The sequence below is a fragment of the Hylobates moloch genome, unplaced genomic scaffold (assembly GCF_009828535.3).
Source record: "Hylobates moloch isolate HMO894 unplaced genomic scaffold, HMol_V3 SCAFFOLD_6, whole genome shotgun sequence".
NCBI lineage: Eukaryota > Metazoa > Chordata > Mammalia > Primates > Hylobatidae > Hylobates > Hylobates moloch.
In genome coordinates this window covers 127,888,718-127,915,331 of record NW_026652281.1, presented here as the reverse complement: position 1 = coordinate 127,915,331, position 26,614 = coordinate 127,888,718, and the positions used below count along the sequence as shown (strand labels likewise).

Here is a 26,614-nt window from a genome sequence, read left to right as displayed (position 1 = left end):
GCTGAAATTTTATAGCCTTTGACCAACATCTCCCCAACTCTCACCCCACTACTGAGTCCCAGGAAACCACCATTCTACTCTCTTCTTCCACGAGATCAACTTTTTTAGATTCTACATATAAATAAGATCATGCAGTATGTTTCTTTTTGTGCCTGGCTTATTTCACTTAACATAATGCCCTCCAGGCTTATCCATGGTGTCACAAATGACAGGATTTCCTTCTTTGTTAAGGCTGGATAGTATTTCATTGTATATACAGGACACATTTTTAAAAATATCCATTCACCCCTTTATGGACACTTAGGTTGCTTCCATGTCTTAACTATTGTAAATAATGCTGCAGTAAATATGAGAGTACATGTATTTCTTTGACATACTGATTTCATTTCCTTTGGATGTATACCAAGTAGTGGGATTGCTGGATTACATAATAGTTTTATTTTTTAAGTTTTTGGGAAACTTCCGTACTGTTTTTTCTCAGTTGTTTTCTAAATGTCTGTCCTGCCCTGGGCATGCACTTGACTTTCTAAATTCCTAGTACACATAGGTGCTTTTGAGTGCCCCAGTTTTCTAAAGAAACTCTGTTCCCTGCTTTTCCTTTTTGCTTTTGAGTATCTATTACTTTATTCAGTTCTAATATTTTGCACCAAGTGAATGTGGATTGTTTGGTTGTATTACAATGTTTTTGAGGAATGCTTACTAATTTCTACCTTTTATGCTGTCTTTTGCTCCATTCAGCGTTTGCTTGGTTGTTATTCAACTTTGACTGTTTTCCAGAGTTCTGATAAATTTGATTCTGACTTTTTATGTAATTTTTTTCCTTTCAAATGTATTTAGAGATTCACATTTCTACTGAGCACACCTTTACCTGCATTCCACAAATTTAACATATTATATTTTAAACATCATTAAATATGAACTATTTTTAAATATTCATTGTAATTTCCTCTGGCATTATTTTGCAGTATATTGCATAATTTCCAAACTTAGAAGCTTTTTTCCCAATATCATTATAATGGCCCAGTTTATGGTCTTTTCAGATATCTGTTGCATGTAAACTTGAAAGAAATATGTGTTTTTTAGGCTGAGAGTGTAGTGTTATATATGTTAATTAAAATAAGTTCAATTATCATTACATATGAGTTTATTAAGTCCATTATTCATGTTGTTCATGAATAAATATATAAATGTTTTTAACTCTTCTATCTTCTATTTATTGTTGAGAGAATTGTGTTAAGATTTCCAACTATGTACCTGGATTTCTTTTGTTTTTTTAATTGTACTTCTGTCATCTTATCCCATTAGATATACATTTGAAGCCATGAAATTAATTTTACATAAAATTAGAATTTCTGGCCATTACTTTTAATTGATAATTTTATTAAAGTAATTTATTCATTACTAGTAGTGCTTCCTCAAAGACTAATTTAGTATTATTATAGCTATAAAAGTTTTCACTTGATTAATTTTTAATTGTTAATATTTCCATCCCTTTACTTTCAATTTTTTTCTTTTTAATGTAACGTTTATTTTGTATATCATTAAATATTCTTCTAAAACCTAATTTTTAGTAGCTACAATGAAACATTTAGCTTATATTCAGCTTTTCATTGTGTACAAAAATATTAAGATGAACATTATTATATATGAATCTTTACATACATCTATGATTATTTTTCTAGGCCAGAAATGATAAGTGGAATTTTTCTAGGTTAAATGTATGCATGTGCCTTTTTTAACAAGACAAGTTTTTTTATAAATACTTGACAAAAAATAATGGTATATATTTATGACATACAAAGTGATGTTTTGATATGTGTATACATTATGGAATAATTAAATCAAGCTAAAATTAACATATTCATCACATATTTAACATATTTGTGGTACGAGCACATAAAATCTACTCTCAGCAATTTTGAAATATACATTACGTTATTAACTATAGTCATTGTGTTGTGCAATAGATCTTCAAAACTTGTTCTTCCTAACAGAAATTTTGTACCCTTTGATGAACATCTCCGTATTTCCCCTCATCCTCTGGTGACTTCTATTCTACTCTTTACTTTCATGAGTTTTATTTTTTTATATTCCATGCAATAGTTGAGGTGAGGTGAGGTCATGCAATAGTTGTCCTTCTGAGTCTGGCTTATTTCACTTAACATGATCACCTTTAGTTCCATCCATGTTGCTGCAAATGACTTGATTGCATTCTTTCTTTTGGCCAAATAGTATCCCATTGGGTATGCATACCATGGTTTCTTTATACATTCATCTATTGATGGATACTTGGGTTGCTTCCATAGCTTGGCTATTGTGAATAATGCTGAAATGAACATGGAAGTGCAGATATTTCTTTGATACTGATTTCAGTTCCTTTGGATATGCCCAGAAGTGAGATTGCTGGATCATACAGTTTTTTGAGGAACCTCCATGGTGTCTTCTGTAATGGCTGTACTAATTCACATTCCCACCAGCAGCATACAAGGGGTCTTTTTGTTCACATCCTCACCAACACTTGTTACCTCGTCTTTTTTATAATAACCATCCTAGCAGATTTGAGATGGTGTCTCATTTTGGTTTTATTTTGCATTTTGCTGATAATTATTGATGTTGAACATTTTTTCATGTACCTGTTGCCCAATTGTATGTCTTCTTTTGAGGAACATCTGTTCAGGCCCTTTTAAAATTGGATTACTTATTTTCTTATTATTGAACTTTGAGCACTTTATATATTTTGGATATTAATCCCTTTTCAGATGTATGGTTGCAAATATTTTCTTGCATTCTGTAGGTTATCTCTTCACACTATTACTTGCTTCCTATGCTGTGCAGAAGCTTTTTAGTTTGATGCAGTCCTATTTGTGTATTTTTGTTTCTGTTGCTTGTGCTTTAGGGGTTATATCTAAAAAATCTATTTCAGGGTTTGTGTGTTTCTTGCCCATTTCATCCAGGTTTTCTAATGTGTTGGTATACAATTGTCCATAGTATTCTCTTTTAATCCATTTTCTTTTTGTGTGTCCAGGAAAATGCCTTCATTTAACTTCTTATTTTAGTAACTTGAGTCTTCTCTCTTTTTAAAATTGGTCCAGCTTTAAAAGTTTGTCGATTTTGTTGATCTTTTCAAAGAACCAACTTTTGTTTCCATTAACTTCCTCAATTGCTTTTCTATTCTCTATTTTATTTATCACTAATCTAATCTTACTTATTTCCTTCCTTCTGTTAGGTTTGCTTTAGTTTGTTCTTTTTTTAGTTCTTTAAGTTACATTATAAGTTATATTATTAACTTGAGATCCACCTTCATTTTTTAAGGTATGGGTTTATAGCTATAATTTCCCTCTGAGTACTGCATTAACTGCACCCTATAAGTTTCATTAGTTTGTATTTTTATTTTCATTCATCTCTAAGTATTTTCTAATTTATCTTGCAATTTCTTGTTTAACATATTTGTTGTTGTAAAATGTGCTGTTTAATTTTTATGCATTTGCAAATTTTCCAATTTCTTTCTATTTTTTGCTTCTAATTTCATTCCTTGTGGTCAGAGAAAATACTTCGCATGATTTTAATCCTTTAAAAATTTATTAAAATTATTTTGTGACTTAACATATGGTCTGTCCTGGGGAATGTTCTATGTGCTTTGATAAAAATGTATATTATGTTGTTTTGGGGTAGAGTGTTCTCTATACATCTTTTATGTTCAATTGATTTATAGTGTTTTCATGTCCACTATTTTCATATAAGATCTTACTGATCTTTTTTTAAAAAATTTTTTGGGGCCGGGCTCAGTGGCTAACACCTGTAATCTCAGCACTTTGGGACGCCGAGGCGTGTGGATCATGAGGCCAGGAGATCGAGACCATCCTGACTAACACAGTGAAACCCCATCTCTACTAAAAATACAAAAAATTAGCCAGGCGTGGTGGCAGGCGCCTGTAGTCCCAGCTAGTTGGGAGGCTAAGGCAGGAGAATGGCGTGAACCTGGGAGGCGGAGCTTGCAGTGAGCCAATATCGCACCACTGCACTCCAGCCTGGGCAACAGAGCGAGACTCCATCTCAAAAAAAAAAAAATTTTTGTTTTTCCATAAGTTATTGGAGTACAGGTGGTATTTAGTTATATCAATAAGTTCTTCAGTGGTGATTTGTGAGATTTTGGAGCACTCATAACCCAAGCAGTATATGCTGTACCCTATTTGTAGTCTTTTATCCCTCACCCCCCTCATACCCTTCCCCCCAAGTCCCCAAAGTCCATTGTGTCATTCTTATGCCCTTTCCGTCCTCATAGCTTAGCTCCCACATATCAGTAGGAACATATGATGTTTGGTTTTCCATTTCTGAGTTACATCACTTAGAATAATAATCTCCAATCTCATCCAGGTCACTGCAAATGCCGTTAATTCATTCCTTTTTATGGCTGAGTAGTATTCCATCATATATATATATATATATGTACAGTTTCTTTTTCCACTCATTGATGGGCATTTGGGTTAGTTCCATGATTTCACAATTGCAAATTGTGCTGTTATAAACATGCATGTGCAAGTGTCTTTTTCATATAATGACTTCAATTCCTCTGGGTAGATACCCAGTAGTGTGATTGCTAGATCAAATGGTAGTTCTACTTTTAGTTCTTTAAGGAATCCCCACAGGGTTTTCCATAGTGGCTGTGCTAGTTTACGTTCCCACCAGCAGTATAGAAGTGTTCCCTGATCACCACATCCATGCCAACATCTACTGTTTTTTAATTTTTTTTTTTTTTTTGAGATGAAGTCTCGCTCTTGTCCCCCAGGCTGGAGTGCAATAGCACGATCTCGGCTCACCGCAACCTCGGCATCCAAGGTTCAAGTGATTTTCCTGCCTCAACCTCCCGAGTAGCTGGGATTACAGGCGCCTGCCACCACGCCAGGCTAATTTTTGTATTTTTAGTGGACACGGGGTTTCACCATGTTGGCCAGGCTGGTCTCAAACTCCCGACCTCAGGTGATCTGCCTCAGCCTCCCAAAGTGCTGGGATTACAGGCATAAGCCACTGTGCCCGGCCATTTTTTTAATATTTTGATTATGGCCATTCTTGCAGGAGTAAGGTGGTATCACATTGTGGTTTTGATTTGCATTTCCCTGATCATTAGTGATGCTGAACATTTTTTCATATGTCCATTGATCATTTGTATATCTTCTTTTGAGAATTATCTATTCATGTCCTTTGCCCACTTTTTGATGGGATTTTTTTTTTTTTTCTTACTGGTTTGTTTGAGTTTGTTGTAGATTCTGGATATTAGTCCTTTGTCAGATGTATAAATTGTGAAGATTTTCTCCCACTCTGTGGGTTGTCTGTTTACCCTGCTGACTGTTCCTTTTGCCATGCAAAAGCTCTTTAGTTTAATTAAGTCCCAACTATTTATCTTATTTAAAACATTTAACTGTAAAACAGCCTCAGGTAGGTCCTTCAGAAGGTATTGCAGAAGAAGCCATTGTTATCCTAGAAATGTGATTTCGGTCAAGTTACTTTACCCCACTGAGTTTCAGTTTTTTCAACTATAAAATTGGAATAACAATGGAACTACAAAATAAGAATGTAGCTCTGAAATTTAAGTGAGACATCTTGCAGAAAGCAAATGGTGGAATGCCTGGCATGGGCATTACATAAGCTGGCCAATAGTGTAAGAAGGTAAGGCCTCAGTGCAAGTTTGTAAAGACATGAAAAATACAATGCAGGGAACAGGGTAGGTTTTTTAGTACAATTTAGAGTAGTTAGATTAAGCAGGAAACTTACCAAGTTACTGTAAAACTGACAAATGATAATAACTGTTAACTAAGTTTAGAAAGCCAGCCTCTTCTAAGTAATTACTCAGGTTTTCCTTTTAGAAACTGGTTCCTTTTAGAAACTGGGTCACCATTATTTAACAAAAGGCAAACAGCATAAGAAATCTTCCTTCTTATATGTCTTTTTCTAAATTATGGAAAGGCTTATTGAAAGTGATTCACAGGCCAGGCGCGGTGGCTCATGCCTGTAATCCCAGCACTTTGGGAGGCCAAGGCAGGTGGATCACCTGAAGTCAGGAGTTCGAGACCAGCCTGACCAAGATTGTGAAACCCTGTCTCTACTAAAAATACAAAAATTAGCCAGGTGTAGTGGCGCATGTCTGTAATCCCAGCTACTCAGGAGGCTGAGACAGGAGAATCGCTTGAACCCGGGAGGCGGAGGTTGCAGTGAGCTGAGATTGCGCCCTTGCACTCCAGCCTGGGAGACAGAGTGAGTCTCCATCTCAAAAAAATAAAAAATAAAAAAAAGAAATAAAAGAAATTGATTCACTGTATAGTTTAAAGTTTAAAAGTTTAACCCTTAGACTATGCCTTAAAACAGAGAGAAAAGAAATAAAATTAAGAAATGAAATGGTATAAACTATAAAGTACCTTTTGAAATCCTTAATGCCGTAATTAAAGAGAAAACATTTTCTTTATGTACAATCTTTCAAAATATGTAATTAGCAAATTAATACTGCATCATCTATCTTGGGCTTGTAATTTAGACATCTGACAATTATATCCCCAAAAGATTTATATGCTACCAATTCTATGATTATTGACTTTGAAAATTAACCACTTTTTCTATGAATCACACGTACACAGCTTCCAAGTGGAACATTGGTTTATAGTCAGCAAGACAAGGTCCAGTCCTGGATCTGCCACTTACTGGCTGTGGAGTCTGGCAAGTGACAACTTCTTTCATCTTGACTGCTTCATTAGTAAAATGTAATAAAGTTCATTATGTCACTAAAATGAGATAATATAGAGCTTGATAAATAGTACTCAGCAAATATTAACTTGAAAATAAAATGATAACTTCTCTTTTATCCTTTCCTTGTTCAGATCAATCCAAAGGCTACTAAGTGGCAAGAGAAATGAATATGGCAAAGATAGGGGGAATCCTGTGGTTACCCAAATCAGAGTGCTAAAGCCCAAGCAAGGTGAGGATGCTGGACTAGTTAGGGGCAATGGAGCTCAAGTAGAGCAAGAAGAACATCAATGAGAGGAGAAGCCTTGTGTGGGATATTGAAGCCCAAGCAGGTAGGGAAAGCATTGCACAGGGAGTGTGGGATGCAGCAGCAATGACAGACTGGTGACATACAGAAGGCTTGATCAAAAATATATCAAGGCTTCTCACTATTGGAGAAAGAAGTTTCAAATATGGAAGGAGAGAAAACATGAATGAGCCCTGTGCTGTCAGATTGGAATTGGAGATATCAAAGTGAACCCATGGTTTTCAATAGGGATATAGAAGTATAGATGTAAAAATGTGCTTATGTATGTATATAAGTATACATATATATTAACTAGCTCTGTCCATTGAAAACAGGAAGTAACAAACCCTCAGTAACAATGAGCACACCTGGCTCTGACATCTTTTCTGAAGACCATACTCCGAAACAGGATCCAAGGCTCCTTGGAGAAATGGCTGATCCCAAATCTAGGGCAGGGAAACTATAAGATGAGCCTGGGACATCTTTGCCAGGACGTAAAGAAGCACTGAAAGACTTATGAGAACATATCAAAAAGACTCTTGAAAGAGTTCTCACTTGCGGGGGTCTGACCCGCAGACCCTGAGCCAGCCATGGATGAATGAAGTACACTGACACACAGATATTCTGCTTTGCCAGTCCAGCTGGGTGTCCGAGCCACTTACAGACTCCCTGGACAGTACTGTAAACAGTTGTGACTGTGGCCCTGACCAGCCAGTGAGACTTGCATTTATTTGGTAAAGATTAATTGACAAAGGCTTGAGTCAACACCACTAGAGGGTAATTGACACTGTGGACTTCCCAAGTAGAAAGCAATTAAGCACCTGCCGTACATCAAAGGTTAGTCTTAAGACCACATGAGTAAACAAGCTAGCTAGATAACTTCCCCACATTCCTTAGTCACTACTTTAACTTATTTAACTAAAGGTAAAAGGACCAGGCCACCTTCAGCCAGATATATTACTGATGTTATACAAACTCTCAGGCCTTCCAAGAGAGTTTGTGGCTATTACTATAACTGTCTTTAATATTTTTCCCACCAGCCTGATCGAACCCCCACACTGAGCATCAAACTAAATAATGAAAGCAACTGGTTTTAACCTACTGAATAAAATAGGAACCCATGAGTCCACACTGAAATAAATAAATTGAAAAGACAAATTGAAAGTCTGATGAGGAACAGGATATTTGCATAGTCTCAAAGTACCTCCTTACAAAATATTTATTAATTACAAAGGGAAGAAAGAGTAACTCTACTGTGGAGAAGTCTAGCAGACACCAATCAGTGACCAAAGTTAACATCACCAGTAATGAGGTGAATCAAAATTATCACCATTGCTAAGATATTCCTATCAAAGATGCAAACCTAAATCTATTCATAAGAAAACATTTGGTGAACTCAAATTGAGAGCTATTCTACCAAATAATTGGCCTGTAATCTTCAAAAAAAGTGTTAAGGTCATAAAGGCCAAGAAAGACTAGGGAACTGTTCCACATTGAAGAAAACCAAACAGATATGACAACAAAATGAAACACAAGACGCTGAACTGGATCCCTTTGCTATGAAGGACATCACTGAGAAAATTGAGGAAACTTGAAAGAATTTGAGGATTATATGGTAGTAACCTATCACTGTTAATTTGCTGACTTTGATGGTAATATGGTTATGTAGAAGAATGTTTGTAGGAAACATTCTTGTTTGTAGTGGAATACATAGAACTAGTCAGGTAAGTTGAATGATCATGTTAGCAACTACACTCAAAAAATTTCAAAAAAAAGTTCTTTTACTGTACTTGTAACTTTTTACAACTTTGAGATTGTCTTTAAATACAAAGTAAATGGAAAGCATACAGATGAAAGAGAAAAAATACCAAATCCACTTTGAAAGAAGGAAAAACCATGTGAGATTGTTCACATAGGAAAAGGATGATACAATGAAATGAAAGAAAGAATAAATTTTGTAAATCTCGATATTCTCTTAGAAGATAATCATAACAAACATTGTTTTAGAAATGTATGCCTTCTGAGATTCAAATAATCAGTTTCACTGTTAGTATGGATCATAACTTCATTTAATGCAGGAGTGCTTTAAATTTCTTTCCACCATCAGTCAAAATTTCTCCTAAATAAAGGACATGCTGGGGTTATTGTAGAAAAATAGTCTAGCATATCTATGGCTACCCTGCTTCAGCTCATGATGACTAAATAATTGAAAACTGTTCTGTATCACAGACGGAAAAAAAGTCTTTTCTACCATGAAAATTAAGAGGCCATTGGTTAAAAGAAAGGCTCTAAACATTAGAGCAAGAGCATCCCGATGATTCTTTTTTAATGAATGAGTAAGGAGTTATGAGCTCCTGGGCAATTGAACCTCTTACATATGCCTGACATTTTCAAATTAAACAAGTGCTGATCATTATCATAGAGGCATGCACCTTTGAGAAAATTAAGAAGTTTATAAGAATTACATTAAAAATATCTAACAGGGTAAGGAGTGAACATTATCACTTGAAGCGAAGAGACATTATCACCATCAAGAATTAAAAAAAATAATAATAAGAGAAGAATAAAGAAAAAAAGAACTCAGAGTCAAGTAGATTCAATGGAGTAAATGGAGAAACATCTCAGGATAATCAGAAAATTAAGACAAAACTTACCTGGTCTGAGGCAACATAAAATATGAAAGGCTTCAGAAGTTTATTTTGTACTAATCCCACCAATATGCTTGGGAAATGTATGTGTTCCTGCCAATACCTGGAAGACATGCAGTGATTCCTGGCTGTAAACCAAGGAGAAGAAAAATTACATCAAAGTTACAGTCTCCATCAGTAAGCTTGAATTGTTTACTAATAATCAGAGGCACTATAGAGTTCAGAAAGATCTGGGACGTGTCATAGAGAGAAAAAAGTTGTACTGCTCTACATCTTCTCCCTAAAATGGAAAGAGTAGAACACTGTGGGAACTCCTGTAGGTGGGAACAAAAATCAGAAAATGAGGCAATACTTTCATTTCTACAACCCTCTGGACACTGCCAGTCCCAGTTCACTGGTCCAATTGTACAGAAACATACTTGAGGGAGATTCTTAATTAGAACATTTTTCTTGAAAAGTTTTTGATAGAGAACATTTTGAAATTTATTTTTATTGCTTTCCCCCACTTGATCTTGACTGATTAGATCAAACATACATTAGCTCTGTCAGTGTCCAGGTTTTAGCCCTAACTGGAGAGAGAGAAGGCAGGGAACTTTCTTCGTTTAACAAAGTAAACACCGCCACAAGAAAAAGTGTTTCCTGAAGAAAGAGATGAACAAAATTGCTCTTACAAGGTAGACTTGTTAAGGGCGGCATGGCTCTGTGTTTATTTGGTGCTTTTCCTGGCCTTTTCACCAAACTTTGGGGATCTGGCTCTGAAGTTTGTGCTTCCCACCATCCATGGTCCACTCCCTCTTCTGGAATGTTTTCAATTGGACACCTAAGAATTTCATGTAAGGAGAATTGTTTCTCCTGCTCTTTCTCCTGACAGAAATTACTGACCTTGCTGGTTTTCTATCAAAAGAAAAAAAAAATTCTTTCACATGAATCTAGTAGTTAGGTAACATTTCTGTAAGATTATATAAACAAAATAATGGTTTTGCAGGTCTAAGAATTCTGAGAAGCAATGAGAAGATTTCTCATATACCTCAACATATTCCAAGAATGAGATGTTCTTCCATGATCTGATGACCAAGAAATCGTGTTTTCTAAAGTTTGAAGTAGAAGTTTTAAAATATATTGTGAGGCATTTTCACTGTTCGCTTCTAATGTTAATCTATTTTAACCTTATGTATTAAGATTCACCAGAGAAACAGAACCAGTGGTATATCCTCTTGGTTCTTCAATAAATCTCCATATTTATTAAGCGAGAGAAAAGGAGAGAGACAGAGACAGAGATTAATTGTGGGAATTAGCTCATGTGATTAAGAGGCTGAGAAGCTCTGCAACCTGCCATCTGCAAGTTGGAGAATTTGGAAAGCCAGTGGGTAATTTAGCCCAAGTGTGAAGATCAGAGAACCAGAAATTCTGTCATCCAAGGACGGGAGAAGATGGATGTGCTAGCTCAAGAAAAGAGAACAAATTTGCCTTTCCTCCACCTTTTTGTTCTATTTGGGTCCTCACTGGGTTGGTTGATGGACTCTCTAACCACCACGTTGGTGAGAGTAATCTACTTTACTCAGCCTACCAATTCAAATACTAACCTCTTCTGGAAACATCTTCACAGATACACCCAGAAATAATGTTTTACCAGCTATCTGGGCATCCTTCAGCCCAGTCAGGTTAACACATAAAATTAATCAGCACATTCCACCTCTTCTGTTCAAATTTTCATTACCCAGTTTTAGGGAGAAAATTGCTCTGGTACCTAGCTAAACTCTGAGTTAATAGAAATATTTCGGCCAGGTGCAGTGATTGAGTCTGCCATTTTGTTTGCTATGGTGTTAATTCTTGTCTGTTTTTTCAGGTGTCCTAAGCTTCTATTTTATATGTAGCTTTGGATGCCTCAGCTCTGTCTGATCATTAAAGCTGCTTTTGTCACATTCGGCCTTTCAGAATAAAATAGAGCCTCTCAGAGGGCAGAGCTACTTCCTACCCTCTCTCTAATTTTAGAGATCCCTTTAGATTGGCAGGAATCCATAGCCCTTGCCAAAAAGAAATATTTTTTTCAGAATACATAGCCTATTTTCTTCAAACAATTGCTTTCCTTGTGCTGCAGCACTCTAAGTGAAAGAGTCCCATTTTCAGAATTTAAAAAGCTTGACTAAAGTTAAAAGGATGCATTCCTCCATTATTCCATACACCTAAGCTTTGGTAAGCATCATTGAAAAACTCTGACTCTTAGAAGTTTTCTAGGGCTCTTTTCTGGGTGACTTTTTGTTCTTTTCCACTATCTCATTTTCTTCCCAATGTGATGACTGAGTTCTGTGTGTCTCCATACTTAAGCTACTGGTTTTTATTGAGGTTTTTCCATCACCCTAACATCCTAACTTAATGTTTCTGAAGAGAATATTACCAAAACATTGCATTTTATCCAAAAACTTTCTCTGAGAGGCTGTTTCTGAGGTAAAATATTTAATTAAAATATGTATTTCATCACACACACACACAAAGCGATCTGAGTAAAATATGAGAAGACAAAGTAACTCCCTGAAATTAAAACATATTTAGAGATATCATTTGTTTTTCTCCTCAGTCCGTATTCTGCTTGGGTATGGTGTCCTCCCTAGTCCATCTTCTTAGCTCACATTCTGGTTATTCACCTTCCTAGTCTCTGGTTTTCACCTTTTTTCCTCACTCCCTCCACCCCCGCTTTCTAATGGCTACCATGTCATCTCCCCTTACTCAATAACGTTTATTCTTTCGAATAACTTTTTTTTTTTTTTTTTTGAGACAGAGTCACCCTCTGTTGCCCAGGCTAGAGTTCAGTGGCGCCATCTTGGCTCACTGCAACCTCCGCCTCTCGGGTTCAAGTGATTCTCCTGCCTCCCAGCCTCTTGAGTAGCTGAGATTACAGGCACCCACCACCACACCCGGCTAATTATTCTTTAGAATTCTTAACCCATTCATGCAATTGTGAAAAAACTCTCTCATTCCCCTATCAGCTTACCCTGTGTATTAGCTTCCTGTGGCTGCTGTAACAAATGACCACAAACTTGGTGGCTTAAAACAACAGAAATTTATACTCACACAGTTGGATGCCAGGAGTCCAAAATCAGAGTGTCAGCAGGGCCACACTCCTCTGGAGGCCTGGGGATGATGTACTTCTTACCTCTTCCATCTTCTGGTGGCTACAAACTTGCCTTGATTTGTGGCACATCACTCCAGTCTCTGTCTCCATGGTTACATTGCCTCTTTCTCGTCTCTGTGTGTCAGTCCTTCGTGTGTCTTTTATAAGGACTCTTGTCACTGGGTTAGAACCCACTCAGATAATCCAGGATCGCCTCCCCATCTGGAGATCCTTAACTTAATGACATCTACAAAGACCCCCCTTTTTTTTCAAAGTAACATTCACAGGTTCTGGGATTTAGGAAGTAGACATAATTTTGGGTGGGCCACTATTCAATCCATTACTCCGAGGCAGTATAGTTATCCCTTTAGAAAGTGATAAGCTCCTTGCAACAAAATGGAAAGATGTGGTTAACTTAACTTGACTTCCCATAAATTCAAAATAATTTAGTACTAAGTATGGAAAAGAAAAACTAAAGAGCAATCAACTCCCCTTATGCCCAGAGATTCTATAGATCATTCTTTGACCAAGTGCCACTCAATTCCTAGAACACAAAATATCTTCATTTTTAGAGTAGGTATCAATTCTTTATTATACATGACCCAAACAATTGCTACATAGAATGAGACAACAGCATTCATGCTGAACTTTTCCTAACAACAACAACAACAACAAGTAACTATGTTTTCTGAGGTGCAAATCTTGATTAAAGGTAAATAGAAGCATAAAGGGCTCCAATAGTAGAAATTCTAAAGGCACTCATAACTATTTTAAAATTCAGAGGCCAGGCATGGTGGTTCGCATCTGTAATCCCAGCACTTTGGGAGGCCAAGATGGGAGGATTGCTTGAGACCAGGAGTTCAAGACCAGCCTGGTCAACATAGTGAGACCCCATCTCTATAAAAAGAATATATATATATATATATATATATATATAAATAAAGAATGTACTTATATTATTATGAAATTTGTTGTTGAAATGAAAAATTACTAAAACTGTTTTAATGATGTATCTGTGATTTTTCTCTCCATTGGCCTGTGTCTTCATTGACACTGAATTTCAATCACTGCTAAACTCCTATTGAACAGTAATATTATAATCTGTTTTTTTCATTAATATGCTAAGACACAGTCTGAGAAGAAAGACTGCTCACTAAAGTAAAATAACTTTAAGAAAAAATATAAATACAAGGGTAATTAAGTTATTTGAATTAGAATTCTATGCTATTTCCTAATTTTTCCTCAGACTGTTATAACTGTCTCTTACCCTCCCCAACTCCAATCCTCTTTGTCCTTTCCACTTTCCTTTTATTGCCTTCCAAATTTTTCCCCAAGATGTTTGGTTGAAACCCATGTAACGAAACCAATCAAGCCAATGTGCCCCACCCATATATAATTTTTTACGGTAGTGCTAATGATTCCTTTGTTTTTAGATAACATTTAAGCACTGAGTACTTATTACAGGCTCTCTGTAAATGTTCTAGATTCAGCACCTTGTTTAAACCCCTCAGCAGCACTGTGGAGGCAAATATGATCCCCCCTTTTACAAACAAGGGCAATGAAACTCTTAAACATTACTTTCTAAAGGGAACACGCTGGTGGAGCCAGATGGGAATTTGGTCTGCTTGACTTCAAAATTAAATGATTCTCTCTATAACTATAGCTGTCCAGCTTTAAAAGTAGATACAATAATTGTCGTAATTTTTAAAAATAATATTACAGACCTGCTAAAACAGAAACATTTTTCCTACCATGTAAATCTTTATGGGAATTGAAGAGCCTTTCATTTGCTTTAATTAAATACCTTGTGTGATTTGAACAATTTCAAAGTTGCATTAATGCAACTCAGCCTTAAAAATTTCAAAGGAAATATTATCGTTGTCATTTCATTTTACAGTCTCAGTTCCATTCTCTCTCCTTAGCAAGAATTATATAAGGGCCTAATTAAAGTTTTAGCTTACTGAAATATTTTTAATGTTTTTTGCACCCTTAAAAGTTTAGAAAGCAATTTCTGTGAGGAATTAAAACATAAAAATTGAATACTTTGTGTTTTATTAAACAACTGTGGATTCATTATCAAACATTTTCTAAAAGGAACTTAATATAGAAGAGATACAAGTTTTATACTTGTTCTAAGGCTGATCCTACAGGATAACAGTAAGGAAATTGCTAATCAAATTACTTCAGTGATTTTTAAAATCCCACATCATTAGGGGCATAGACCATTGGTGTTTTTACATTATTGGCCATCTTACAATTACTACTATTGAGGGCCTCTTCTAAGTCAGACATTAACCAACTACGTTACTTATATTACCTCATTTAATTCTCCCCATGCTCTAGAAGTTATTATCACCATTTTACAGCTATAGAAACTGAAGCTCATTATTGTTAATAATAGATCACATTTTGCTATATTTTACCTTTTCACTTTGCATTCATGACCCCATTTAATAATCATAACAATCCTTTGAAGTAGGTATAATTATTTTCACTCATTTTTACAGATGAGGAAATTGAGGCTCAAAGAGTTTATGTTATTTGCTCACGATCACAAAGCTAAGAAACAGTGAAGGTCCTTGCTCTTAGTCTCTGCTTATAGTGTTTCCTGGAAAGGGAAGGAGGATGACAGCCAACCTGTAATGCAAAGTATGACTTCTTCCCCACCCCCAGAGAAGATAGGGGTGGAGGTGAGGTAAGTCATGATTATCGACCTTCAAAATGTTCAGACATTTCCCAAGAAAAAGGAAGTTGATCTCTTCAGTGTGGCATCAAGAGGGCAGAACTAGCATCCCTGAATCCTTAAGCCCACTCTCACCGAGGGAAGAATTCTAACAAAACAGCTAATAAGGGGTGGCTTCAGCAAGAAGTGAACCTCCTTTTCGCTGGCACGTAGCTCTCAGACTTTAACCTGTTTGTTGAGCACTTACGGATTGTTTTTGCAAAGCAGATACTGAAGACCCACTTCCAGAGATTCTTGGTCAGTAGGTCTGAAGCAGGGCCCTGGAAGCTGCATTTGTAAGCAAATGCTCCTGTGTGAATCTGACACAAGCAGTCCAGGATCACACAGGAGAAATACTGAAAAGGCAACAACTGGTAACCTGCATTATACGGGATGTTGGACTGCATAAGCCCTATGTTATCTCTACAGTCTCTGAAACCAGAACTGGGAACATAAAATCTTGATCTGCTAGGAATGTTGTAGGATTGACTCTCACAACTTCGGCAGGCTAACCACTCCATTTGAAAAAAAAGTTATATCGTCATCAGGTGGACTGCCTGAAAGTTACTCATACTCACCCTAAAAGCACGGAATGATTTTCTCATTTAATTCGGATCCACTGCACACTTCACAGACCAGGAATCAAGACTCAGAAGAGTTCAGAAGAGTCTAGGCCACGTAGAGCCTGGGTCTCACACCCACCGGTTCCCAGTCTACTACTTCTCATGGGCTTGAATTGCTTGCTCAATCACAAAATTTTCCAGGTTTTCCTTTGGTGGACAATTAAAAGAAGATTTAAGTCCCAGACAGCTATCACAGTGAAACAAAGTTCCCAAATACCTCAGTGCAATGTTTCTCAAAGGATAGCAAGTTGCCTTAAAAATGCAGAATTCTTGGCTCCGTCATAGGCCCACTGAAATAGAATCTTTGCAGATAAGGACCAGGATTTTGAGTGGTGGCAGATGCCTGTAGTCCCAGCTACTCAGGAGGGTGAGGCAGGAGAATGGCCTGAACCCGGGAGGCAGAGCTTGCAGTGAGCTGAGATCGCGCCACTGCGCTCCAGCCTGGGCGACAGAGCGAGACTCCGTCTCAAAAAAAAAAAAAAAAAAAAAAAGGCTCCTCAGGTGATTCTGGTGCATACTAAAGTTTGAGAACCATTGCCTTTGAGAAAAAACACTTGATTTGTGGATGGAAAGGAAGAAGCTGTCCATCTGCAAATTAAAAATAATCCTTATTAGTGACAACTAATACTAAATACTATTACTGAAACTAAAAGGAAATAAAATTTGCTGTTGGGAGGTAGTACTACAAATTTATTTCCAAACATATTTATCATGAAATGGATGGCTACATAATATAAACAGCTGCATGTACATTTCAGGTGGATTATGTTACACTTTAACACATACTCACAGGAGTGCGCACACATGTACACACACACTATCTCCCAAACTGCATTCCCTTGGACTAGGTAGATATGTATAGAGGCATGCCATTAGAATGTTTGTTTCCAAAGACACGTGTTTGGTTGAAAAAAGAAATCATATTAAGCCAGTTACATTTGAGGTATAACAGCAAAAATTACCCCGTAACAAGAAATGGAACAAAATATCACCAAAATAATTTCATTAGTGACAAATTGACAATATGTGTATTCATGACTTTATTATAGATAATTGTTTTGGGTTGGTGCAAAAGTAATGCAATTTTTACCATTCTAAAAGTAATGGCAAAACCTGCAATTACTTTTACACCAACCTAATAACTAATAAAGAATCAAATGCAAAGAAATTGTCGGCTGGGCGCGGTGGCTCACGCCTGTAATCCCAGTACTTTGGGAGGCTGAGGCAGGTGGATCACAAGGTCAAGAGTTTAAGACCAGCCTGGCCAAGATGGTGAAACCCTGTCTCTACTAAAAATACAAAAATTAGCCAGGCATGGTGGTGGGCGCCTGTAATCCCAGCTACTCCGGAGGCTGAGGCAGAGAATCACTTGAACCCAGGAGGCAAAGTCTGCAGTGAGCTGAGATCTCGCCACTGCACTCCAGCCTGGGCAACAGAGTGAGACTCTGTCTCAGGAAAAAAAAAGGAAAAAGAAATTGTCACCATAATCTCACTGCCCCCAACAAAGTTCTGATAATCCCCTCTATGCTCCTTCCCATCCGTGTTTGGATGCGGATGCATATATATTCTAAATATTATCTCTAGTCGCAGCACCCTCAAGTTCTTTTGTATGGGCATTGACCTTTTCTCCATCTTACATAAAGAGCTATGAAAAACTATAGCAGTTCATGTTGCATTTTTCAACTAGTTATCACCCTTAGCCCATTATATGAAAATTCTGGAGGTGGTGTTGAGAAGGTGCAATTTTGTATTTTGCTTTTTGTTGACTACCAATATAATAGATAGTGCTCAGTTGCCGTGTTTTATTTCATTGTTTGTACCATATTTACCAGACCATTCCTTTATGTCTGTATAAATATTACAATTGTTTCTCTTTTTTTCTTCTAGTAATTATCAAACTAGTTGGTTATTTCTGGAGTTGGAGTTGGGGAGGGGGAAGTTTGGAAGAAATGTTATTAATGATCTTTAGTTATTACAAGAAATAGTGTTCTGATTTACCAAACATCCTTTTCTTCCAAAATGTTACTTCTGCTACCTTCAGTAAATGTTAAATGTAGAAAGATGAACTGACACGTATTGGGAGCAGATGGAAAATATGTTCATGTATTGTTCTTACCTATAAGCACACATATATTCTTTACATTTTTAAATGTAAGTCATCTCACACAACTAATATAAGCAATTATCTAATTTCAATAGATACAATTTTTAAACTCTGTTATATATTATCAGATCCCTTATTTTTCAAAGAGGCCAGCAAAACACTATACATTTTCTAACTCAACTATCTCACTTTTTTTTGTTGTTTGTTTTTTCAGTAGAGACAGGGTTTCACCATATTGGCCAGGCTGATCTCAAACTCCTGACCTCAAGTGATCCGCCTGTGTTGGCAACCCAGAGTGTTCATTATTCTTATAGTATTGTTTCAGCAATACTATAAGCAAAGTTCTCATTCTGTCGCCACCACTAGACCTCTCTGGCCACCAGTTCCTTGCCATCTCTAGTGCTAGAAGACCATCTGCCTCCCATTAACAGACTTCTTCCTCCATAATACTGGATCACATGATGGACTTAGAAGTAGAATTGCTAGGATAATAATTGATAGGAATTAATAGATTTTTCTTCCATCTGGATCAATTAAGGTATACTCTGGCAAATGGAAATTAAACATACTTGCTTTATTTATTTATTTAGAGACAGAGCCTCACTCTGTTGCCCAGGCTGGAGTGCAGTGGCGCAACCCCGGCTCAGTGCAACCTCCGCCTCCCGGGTTCAAGTGATTCTCCTGCCTCAGCCTCTCGAGTAGCTGGGACTACAGGCGCCTACCACCATGCCCAGCTAATTTTTGTACTTTTAGTAGAGAGGGGGTTTCACCACGTTGGCCAGGCTGGTCTGGAACTCCTGACCTCTCAACCTCCTAAAGTGCTGGGATTACAGGCGTGAGCCACCACGCCCAGCCTAAACATGCTTTAATTTAGGGAATTGTGTGCTTAAAATCATTAAAAGGATTGGGAGAGCACAGAAGGCAGGGGTTACTAGAATTCCTTCCAGATCAACACTGCAAAACCGGCCATCTTGGGGAGCTACTACTTCTGTAACAAGTGGAAAGCTAGGGAACAAGAAAGCCACAGCCTTGGCTGTGGGCTGCAGGACTGTCCCACCTCAACTGAGATCCAGGCATGAGAAAGCTGCAGGCTTTGCTCCAGAGGGCGCTGCAGCTTTGGGATTCACACCAGTGTTGTGATTGCCTCACGCCCTGTCCTAGCCCTCCTAGCTCAGTTGGGTTCCAGACTAAAACCTGGCATGCGTGCATCTGAACAGCAAAGCTTAAATCACGTTTGAATCTCTATCAAGTGTAGTTACAGAAATACAGGTTTTTACTTTCACTGTAGTTTTTTGTTGTTGTTGTTGTTTTACTTTCCAGCCTCTGCCATCCAGGAAGGCACGCCAGAAAAACAGTTGGAAGAGATGCTGAGCAAACCTATCAGAATCTTATGACATCTAACTAGCTCCTTGCTATGGTGTGAATGTTTGTGTCCCGGCAAAATTCGTATGTTGAAACCCAACCCCCATGGTGATGGTACTAACAGGTGAAGCCTCTGGGAGGTGATGAGGTCATGAGGACTCTGCTCTCATGAATGGGATTAGTTTCCATGTAAAAGAGGCCTGAGGGAGCTTGTTTGTCTCTTCCACCATGAGGACACATAGAAAGTACCATCTATAGGCCAGGCACAGTGACTCACGACTGTAATTCCAACACTTTGGGAGGCTGAGGCAGGTGGATCACATGAGGTCGGGAGATGGAGGCCAGCCTGACCAACATGGAGAAACCCCATCTTTACTAAAAATACAAAATTAGCCAGGCATGGTGGCGCATGCCGGTAATCGCAGCTACTCGGGAGGCTGAGGCAAGAGAATCACTTGAACCCAGGAGGCGGAGGTTGTGGTGAGCCAAGATGGCGCCATTGCACCCCAGCCTGGGCAACAAGAGCAAAACTCTGTCTCAAAAAAACAAAAAAACAAAATACCATCTATGAGAGACAGGTTCTCACCAGACACAAAATCTGCATGTGCCTTGAACCTCCCTGTCTCCAGAACTGTGAGCAGTAAATTTCTGTTGTTTCTGAATTACCAGTCTCAGGTATTTTGTTAGAGCTGCCCAAATGTACTAAGACAGAAACCCCCTCCACCATTTCCCCCCGATGCCCTCCTCTAACTCTTAGCTCTGTATTACAGTGCTACTCCTGGAAAGGTTTCTCTTCTCACCATCTTAACTTCCTAACCTCCCACTCATTTCTTAACCTACAAAATACTATTAGGGCCAGGCATGGTGGCTCATACCTGTAATCCCAGCACTTTGGGAGGTGGAGGTAGGTGGATCACTTGAGGTCAGGAGTTCGGGACCAGCCTGGCCAATATGGTGAAACTCTGTCTCTACTGGAAAAAAAATAAATAAATAAATAAATAAAATAAAATAAAATAAAAAATATATATATATAATTGCATCTCTGTTGAAACACCTCATATCATAGGACCTATCCAGTCTCTCTGCTTTTTTCCCCTTCTATTCTCCTTCCACTCCTATTTAGTGTCTTCCAACTTCTGCATTTAGCATCTCACTCTTCTAAGTTTGTATATTCTGATCCTATCTACTTGTCCAGCATTATCTACCATAGGGGTTAATCCCCTGTACCCTAATATGAGACATAACATCTTTCCCAAGAATAGACTCAGATCTCCAACTGCATCCTGAATGTGTCCACCTGAATATCACGAGCACCTCAAATGCAACATGTCCAATACTAAATTCATGGTCTTATTTGTCATTCTTTGAATCTGATATTCAAAATCTGTTCTTCTCCTCTGCACTATCTGTGTGTAACCTGCACAACTTCACCCACATGCTGAAGCTAGAGCACTGAAAGTAAATTTGATTCTTCTCTTCCCTTTTCTGTTACTATATTCTAACTGTCTCAAAGGCCCATACATTCAGTGTAAGGCTTTTACCTGAGTTCTGAGTTTAACAGTTGCTCTTTAAAGAAAGACCTCAGACATGCACATTCTAGCACTTTATTGGAAACTGGTTGTGTACATCAATGAGATCACATCAAAGTAAAAGCAGCATTTTCACACAATAATATCCCGATATCTGTGCTAGCTCTTACATAATTTAATAAATCCCAAGATGCTCCTGATTTTGGTATTGAAGAGCTTGAGTGGTCCAGAAATATCTCTACATAAATATAAATCATCACATCTAAAATAACCATCATTGTTTTAGTAGGTCCCAAAAGTCCTGGGAACACCTCTTAAAATATAATTGCCATAGGCTGGCTGCAGAGCTGGTGGGAGGGAGTGAAGGGGGTACATGTGGAGCTAATTACAGCAGGAGCTGGGCAGAGGGACACACACAAGGGGATGGGGGCCAGAGATCCTGAAAGCTGGGTAGGGAACTCAGTCACCCTGCATTTTCCAACATTGCTTGAGTGTCAAAGCTAACAGATGTGAGACTCCAGTGCAGAAAGAAGCCCATCACCCCAACTCCCTTGGCAGTGCCCAAAGATGGCACAGCCTTCCTTCAGATTACACAGGGGTAGAGATTCAGGAATACAGAAGGTTCTGGAAAGCTCTACCCATCACCCTCCAAACTGAGAAAACATGAAGGAACATGAAGGAATGGCACCTTAAAGAAAATAACTTTGGGCCAAAGTGCTGCTGGCCCCTTGGAATGGGGACAGGGTGCTCTTGGCTTGGTTTGACCTGAGGGGCACTGGCAAAGTCTGCTCTGCCCCCAGTATCTCCCTCACCACCTTTAAGGCCATCATCAGCAATCAGGTTCTCTGGTTCTTGAAAGCTTCTCAGCACTCAGCATAACACCCTTATATCTGTGGCAGCTTTACTGCTCACAAACAGCTTTCACATCCACTAAGTCAGGTGGTTCTCACATCCCTATGAGGTAGAAAGGGCAGGGATCACCATCCCCATTTGAAAGATAAGGAACCTGGAACTCAGAGAGTTAGGTCCCCTGACCAAATTCACACAGCTGGTTCGTGGCAGAATCAAAACCAGAACTCAGGTCCATGCCCCAAAGTCCCTCCTGCTGCTTCTCTGAAGACAGGAAGAGGCTGGGGACAGGATGCCTGTCCTCATCCCTCACCCAGCCCTCTTGGGAGGCTGTCAAACAGCCCCACTGAGGATCGGATGAGTCCGCATGCGATAGATGATTACTGCAGTGGCTGGGCACAGCAACAATGAGGTCATGATGACAATGGTGGCCAGGATGATGAGGACAATAACCCAGATATCCAGGATGTGCTTGGGAAGCACGACTTCCATGGGGACTTGGCTGACTGCATCCATGTTGCTTCACTCTGCAACAGACAAGAAAGGAAGATCACTGTTGTGTACTCTCTGCCTGCCTCCCTGGTTAGAAGGAAACCCTCAGGAGTCAGAAGCCTGGGTCACTCACCAGATATGTAAACTTTAAGGTCCCCTGATTAGTAATTACGACGGCTTCATTTACTGAGGGCTTCCTATTGCCAGACCTGTGCTAGACACTTTATGTCTATTAACACATTCAGTCCTTACTTGAACCACTGGCCCTATAAGGCAGGGACTATAATTATTGTTTTCTATTTCTTGGCCTTTGCCTTCCGTTACACCCATTTTACAGATGAGGACTCTAAAGTCTTAAAAGACAAGATGTCATTAATTTGACCAAGAACGTGAACCCAGATGGGTGGGACTCCAAAGCCTTCCTGCTTAACTATTAAGCTACCATACTACCAGTCTGTTCTCTCATCTGTAAAATAAGAGATGCATTGTTTTTGGTCCTATACCCCTTCTCCCATTCTCTCCTTTCTGGGGAGAACCTACCTATTCTGTGTGGTTTCACTGGGACACTGACCTGAGCACAGGGATGGATATGTGACCCAGAGGTGACCATTATAAATCTCCATAACCACAAATCAAAGTTAGGAAAGTGACCCAGGCTAGGTCAACCAAAGTCTTCCCCACAGAGCTTTTATGCACAAGCTCTTGGGAAAGATGATCCTTTCTCCTGGGATTGCTAAATTGAAAGGATGTGAGTCTGGAGAAAATTGGCCTGAGGCTATCTCTCCCAAAAGTGGTGAGCCTGTCCTAGAGCTGGAAAGACAGATGGAGCCTCAGTGACCTCATGTGAGCACCTGAATCCAGCCAAGATTGATGCCATCTGCAACTCTAGATATCCCAGACATACGAGCCAATAATTCCCTGTTTTTGCTTAAGCAGTGTCCACTTGGTGTCTTTCACTTGCAGCTAAAAGAGTTCAGATGCATAAGGATGTAAATCAGCTGTTTCAATCGTGTTCAATTCACTGAATCCTTAGTGTCTTAGTCATTTTTTAACAGCACCCTAGGTCAAAATAAATACTGGGCAGTTCCATTTATTAAGTAGTTAGGCTCAAACAATTTATTTATTTATTTATTTATTCCTTTTTAATTTTATTTTTCCATAAGTTACTGGGGTACAGGTGGTATGCAGTTACATGAGTAAGTTCTTTAGTGGTGATTTGTGAGATGTTGGTGCACCCATCACCCATGTATACACTGTACCATATTTGTAGTCTTCCCCTCTCCCACTGTTCCCCTCAAGTCACCAAAGTCCATATTATCATTCTTATGCCTTTGCGTCCTCATAGCTTAGCTCCCACATATCAGTGAGAACATACGATGTTTGGTGTTCTATTCCTGAGTTACATCACTTAGAATAATAGACTCCAATCTCATCCAGGTCACTGCAAATGCTGTTAATTCATTCCTTTTTATGGCTGCATAGTATTCCATCATGTGTATATCTCACAGTTTCTTTATCCACTTGTTGATTGATGGGCATTTGGGTTTGTTCCATGATTTTGCAATTATGAATTGTGCTGCTATAAACATGCGTGTGCAAGTATCTTTTTCAAATAATGACTTCCTCTGGGTAGATACCCAGTAGTGGGACTGTTGGATCAAAAGGTAGTCCTACTTTTAGTTATTTAAGGAATCTCCACACTGTTTTCTATAGTGGCTGTACTAGTTTACATTCCCACCAGCAGTGTAGAAGTGTTCCCTGTTCACCACAACCACACCAGCATTTACTGTTTTCTGATTTTTTTTTATGGCCATTCTTGCAGGATTAAGGTGGTATCATATTGTGGTTTTGATTTGCATTTCCCTGATCATTAGTAATGCTGATCATTTTTTCATATGTTTTTGACCATTTGTACATCTTCTTTTGAGAATTGTCTGTTCATGTCCTTAGCCCACTTTTTGATGGGATTGTTTGGTTTTTTCTTGCTGATTTGTTTGAGTTCGTTGTAGATTCTAGATATTAGTCCTTTGTCAGATGTATAGATTGTGAAGATTTTCTCCACTCTGTGGGTTGTCTGTTTACTCTGCTGACTGTTCCTTTTGCCAGGCAAAAGCTCTTTAATTTAATTTGGTTCCAGCTACTTATCTTCGTTTTATTCCATTTGCTTATGGGTTCTTGGTCATGAAATCCTTGCCTAAGCCAATGTCTAGAAGGGTTTTTCCAAAGTTATCTTCTAGAATTTTTATAGTTTCAGGTCATAGAGTTAAGTCCTTAATCCATCTTGAGTTGTTTTTTATGAGGTGAGAGATGAGGATCCAGTTTCATTCTGCTACATGTGGCTAGCCAATTATCCCAGCACCATTTGTTGAAAAGGGTGTCACTTCCCCATTGTATGTTTTTGTTTGCTTTGTTAAAGGTCAGTTTGCTGTAAGTATTCGGGTTTATTTCTGGGTTCTCTATTCTGTTCCATTAGTCTATGTGCCTATTTTTATACCAGTACCATGCTATTTTGGTGACTATGGCCTCATACTGTAGTTTGAAATCAGGTAGTGTGATGCCTCCAGATTTGTTCTTTTTGCTTAGTCTTGCTTTTGACTATGCAGGCTCTTTTTTGGTTCCATATGAATTTTGGAATTGTTTTTTCTAGTTCTGTGAGGAATGATGGTGGTATTCTGATGGGGACTGCGTTGAATTTGTAGATTGTTTTTGGCAGTATGGTTATTTTCACAATACTTATTCTACCCATCCATGAGCATGGAATGTGTTTCCATTTGTTTGTATCATCTATGATTTCTTTTTAGCAGTGTTTTGTACAAGAAAAACTACAAAACACTGCTGAAAGAAATCATAGACAACACAATCAAACAACTTAATATGTATTTAAGGCCTAACAACTTAGTAGCTGTTTGAAAAAAAAAACATGCAAATTGAAAAAAAAAGTTTTTATTTCATTCTTAGCTAGTTACTAATGGAACATATGCACCTGCTGGACACTGTGTAACTTTTCAAACTTTGGAATAATATTAGACAATGCCATCCTCACTTATTATTCCACATTAATTTTTGCCCAGTACTTGCCATACCATGCAACCACCAAAAAATCAACTTCAGGCTGGGTGCAGTGGCTCATGCCTATAACCCCAACACTTTGGGAATCCAAGGTGGAAGGATTGGTTGAGCCTAGGAGTTCAAGACCAGCCTGAGCAATATAGTGAGATTTTAATTCTAATTTAATCTAATTTAATTCTAATTAGATTGGCATGGTGGCTTGTACCTGTAGTCCCAGCTACCTGGGAGGCTGAGGTGGAAGGATTGCTTGAGCCCAGGAGGTCCAGGCTACAGTGAGCCATGATCACACCACTGCACTCCAGCCTGGGTGACAGAGCAAGACCCTATATCAAAAAAAATTTTTGTAATCAACTTTATAAATTATAACATTAACAAAAGGCATGTAGTAAGATTAGTGTTAAACTGTGAACTATCTTAAGCTAGTCATTTGTAAAGTGTCTGAGAGATGTTGTCAAATATCACTATTTCTGTCAAAAATCTTAAAAATCCTGCAGCACTCCCCTCCTTCTAGCGAGTTCACTGGGGCTCCCAGGACACTTCAGTGCACAGCTTGGGAACCATCGATGTAATACATTCCCTGCCCAGAGGGCTCAAGGCTGGAACTATCTCCTGCAGTTCCTTTCAAATGTAAGATCGATAATTCCGTGATTCTAGGTTCCAAGCAAAATTCCTAATTGCAATCCTATTTCCTATTCTTATCTAATCACTAACTTTTCCTTTCGAATGCCCTTGGCTCCATGTCCACTGTTGCCGCCCTAAGTAAGGTATTGATCACCATACCCAAAGGAGAGTACCCAAGAAATACATACAAGGATGTTACTTTCTGCATTATTTGTTAAGGCAACAGACACAACAAGTGTCCACTAATAGTAAAATGAAGAAGGGTATATCTATATAATGGGATGCCATGCAACAATTTTCATGTATTCATTCACTCACCCATTCATTCATTCAACGAGTATATAGTGCTTACTCCACATCAATCATTGTTCCAAATGCATTACAAATATTAATTTACTTAATTAATACAGCTACTATGAAAAACGGAATGGAGGTTCCTCAAATAACTGAAAATAGAGTCACTATATG

General features: G+C 38.3%; 1 protein-coding gene across 3 annotated transcripts in view; it reads right to left on the bottom strand.

Moving 5' to 3' along the window:
• Positions 1-20,687: 20,687 nt before the first annotated feature.
• Positions 20,688-26,614, bottom strand: part of SMIM3 (small integral membrane protein 3) — a 34,391-nt gene continuing 28,464 nt past the window's right edge. For 2 of the 3 annotated variants that reach the window (XM_058440043.1, XM_058440044.1), the window contains exon 2: positions 20,688-22,491. In XM_058440043.1, the coding sequence (XP_058296026.1) occupies positions 22,298-22,480 (183 nt within the window). In that variant the 5' untranslated portion in view covers positions 22,481-22,491 and the 3' untranslated portion in view covers positions 20,688-22,297. Of the gene's footprint in view, positions 22,492-25,730; positions 25,795-26,614 lie in introns of those variants that run through there. The other variant, XM_058440045.1, reaches the window with a different exon arrangement.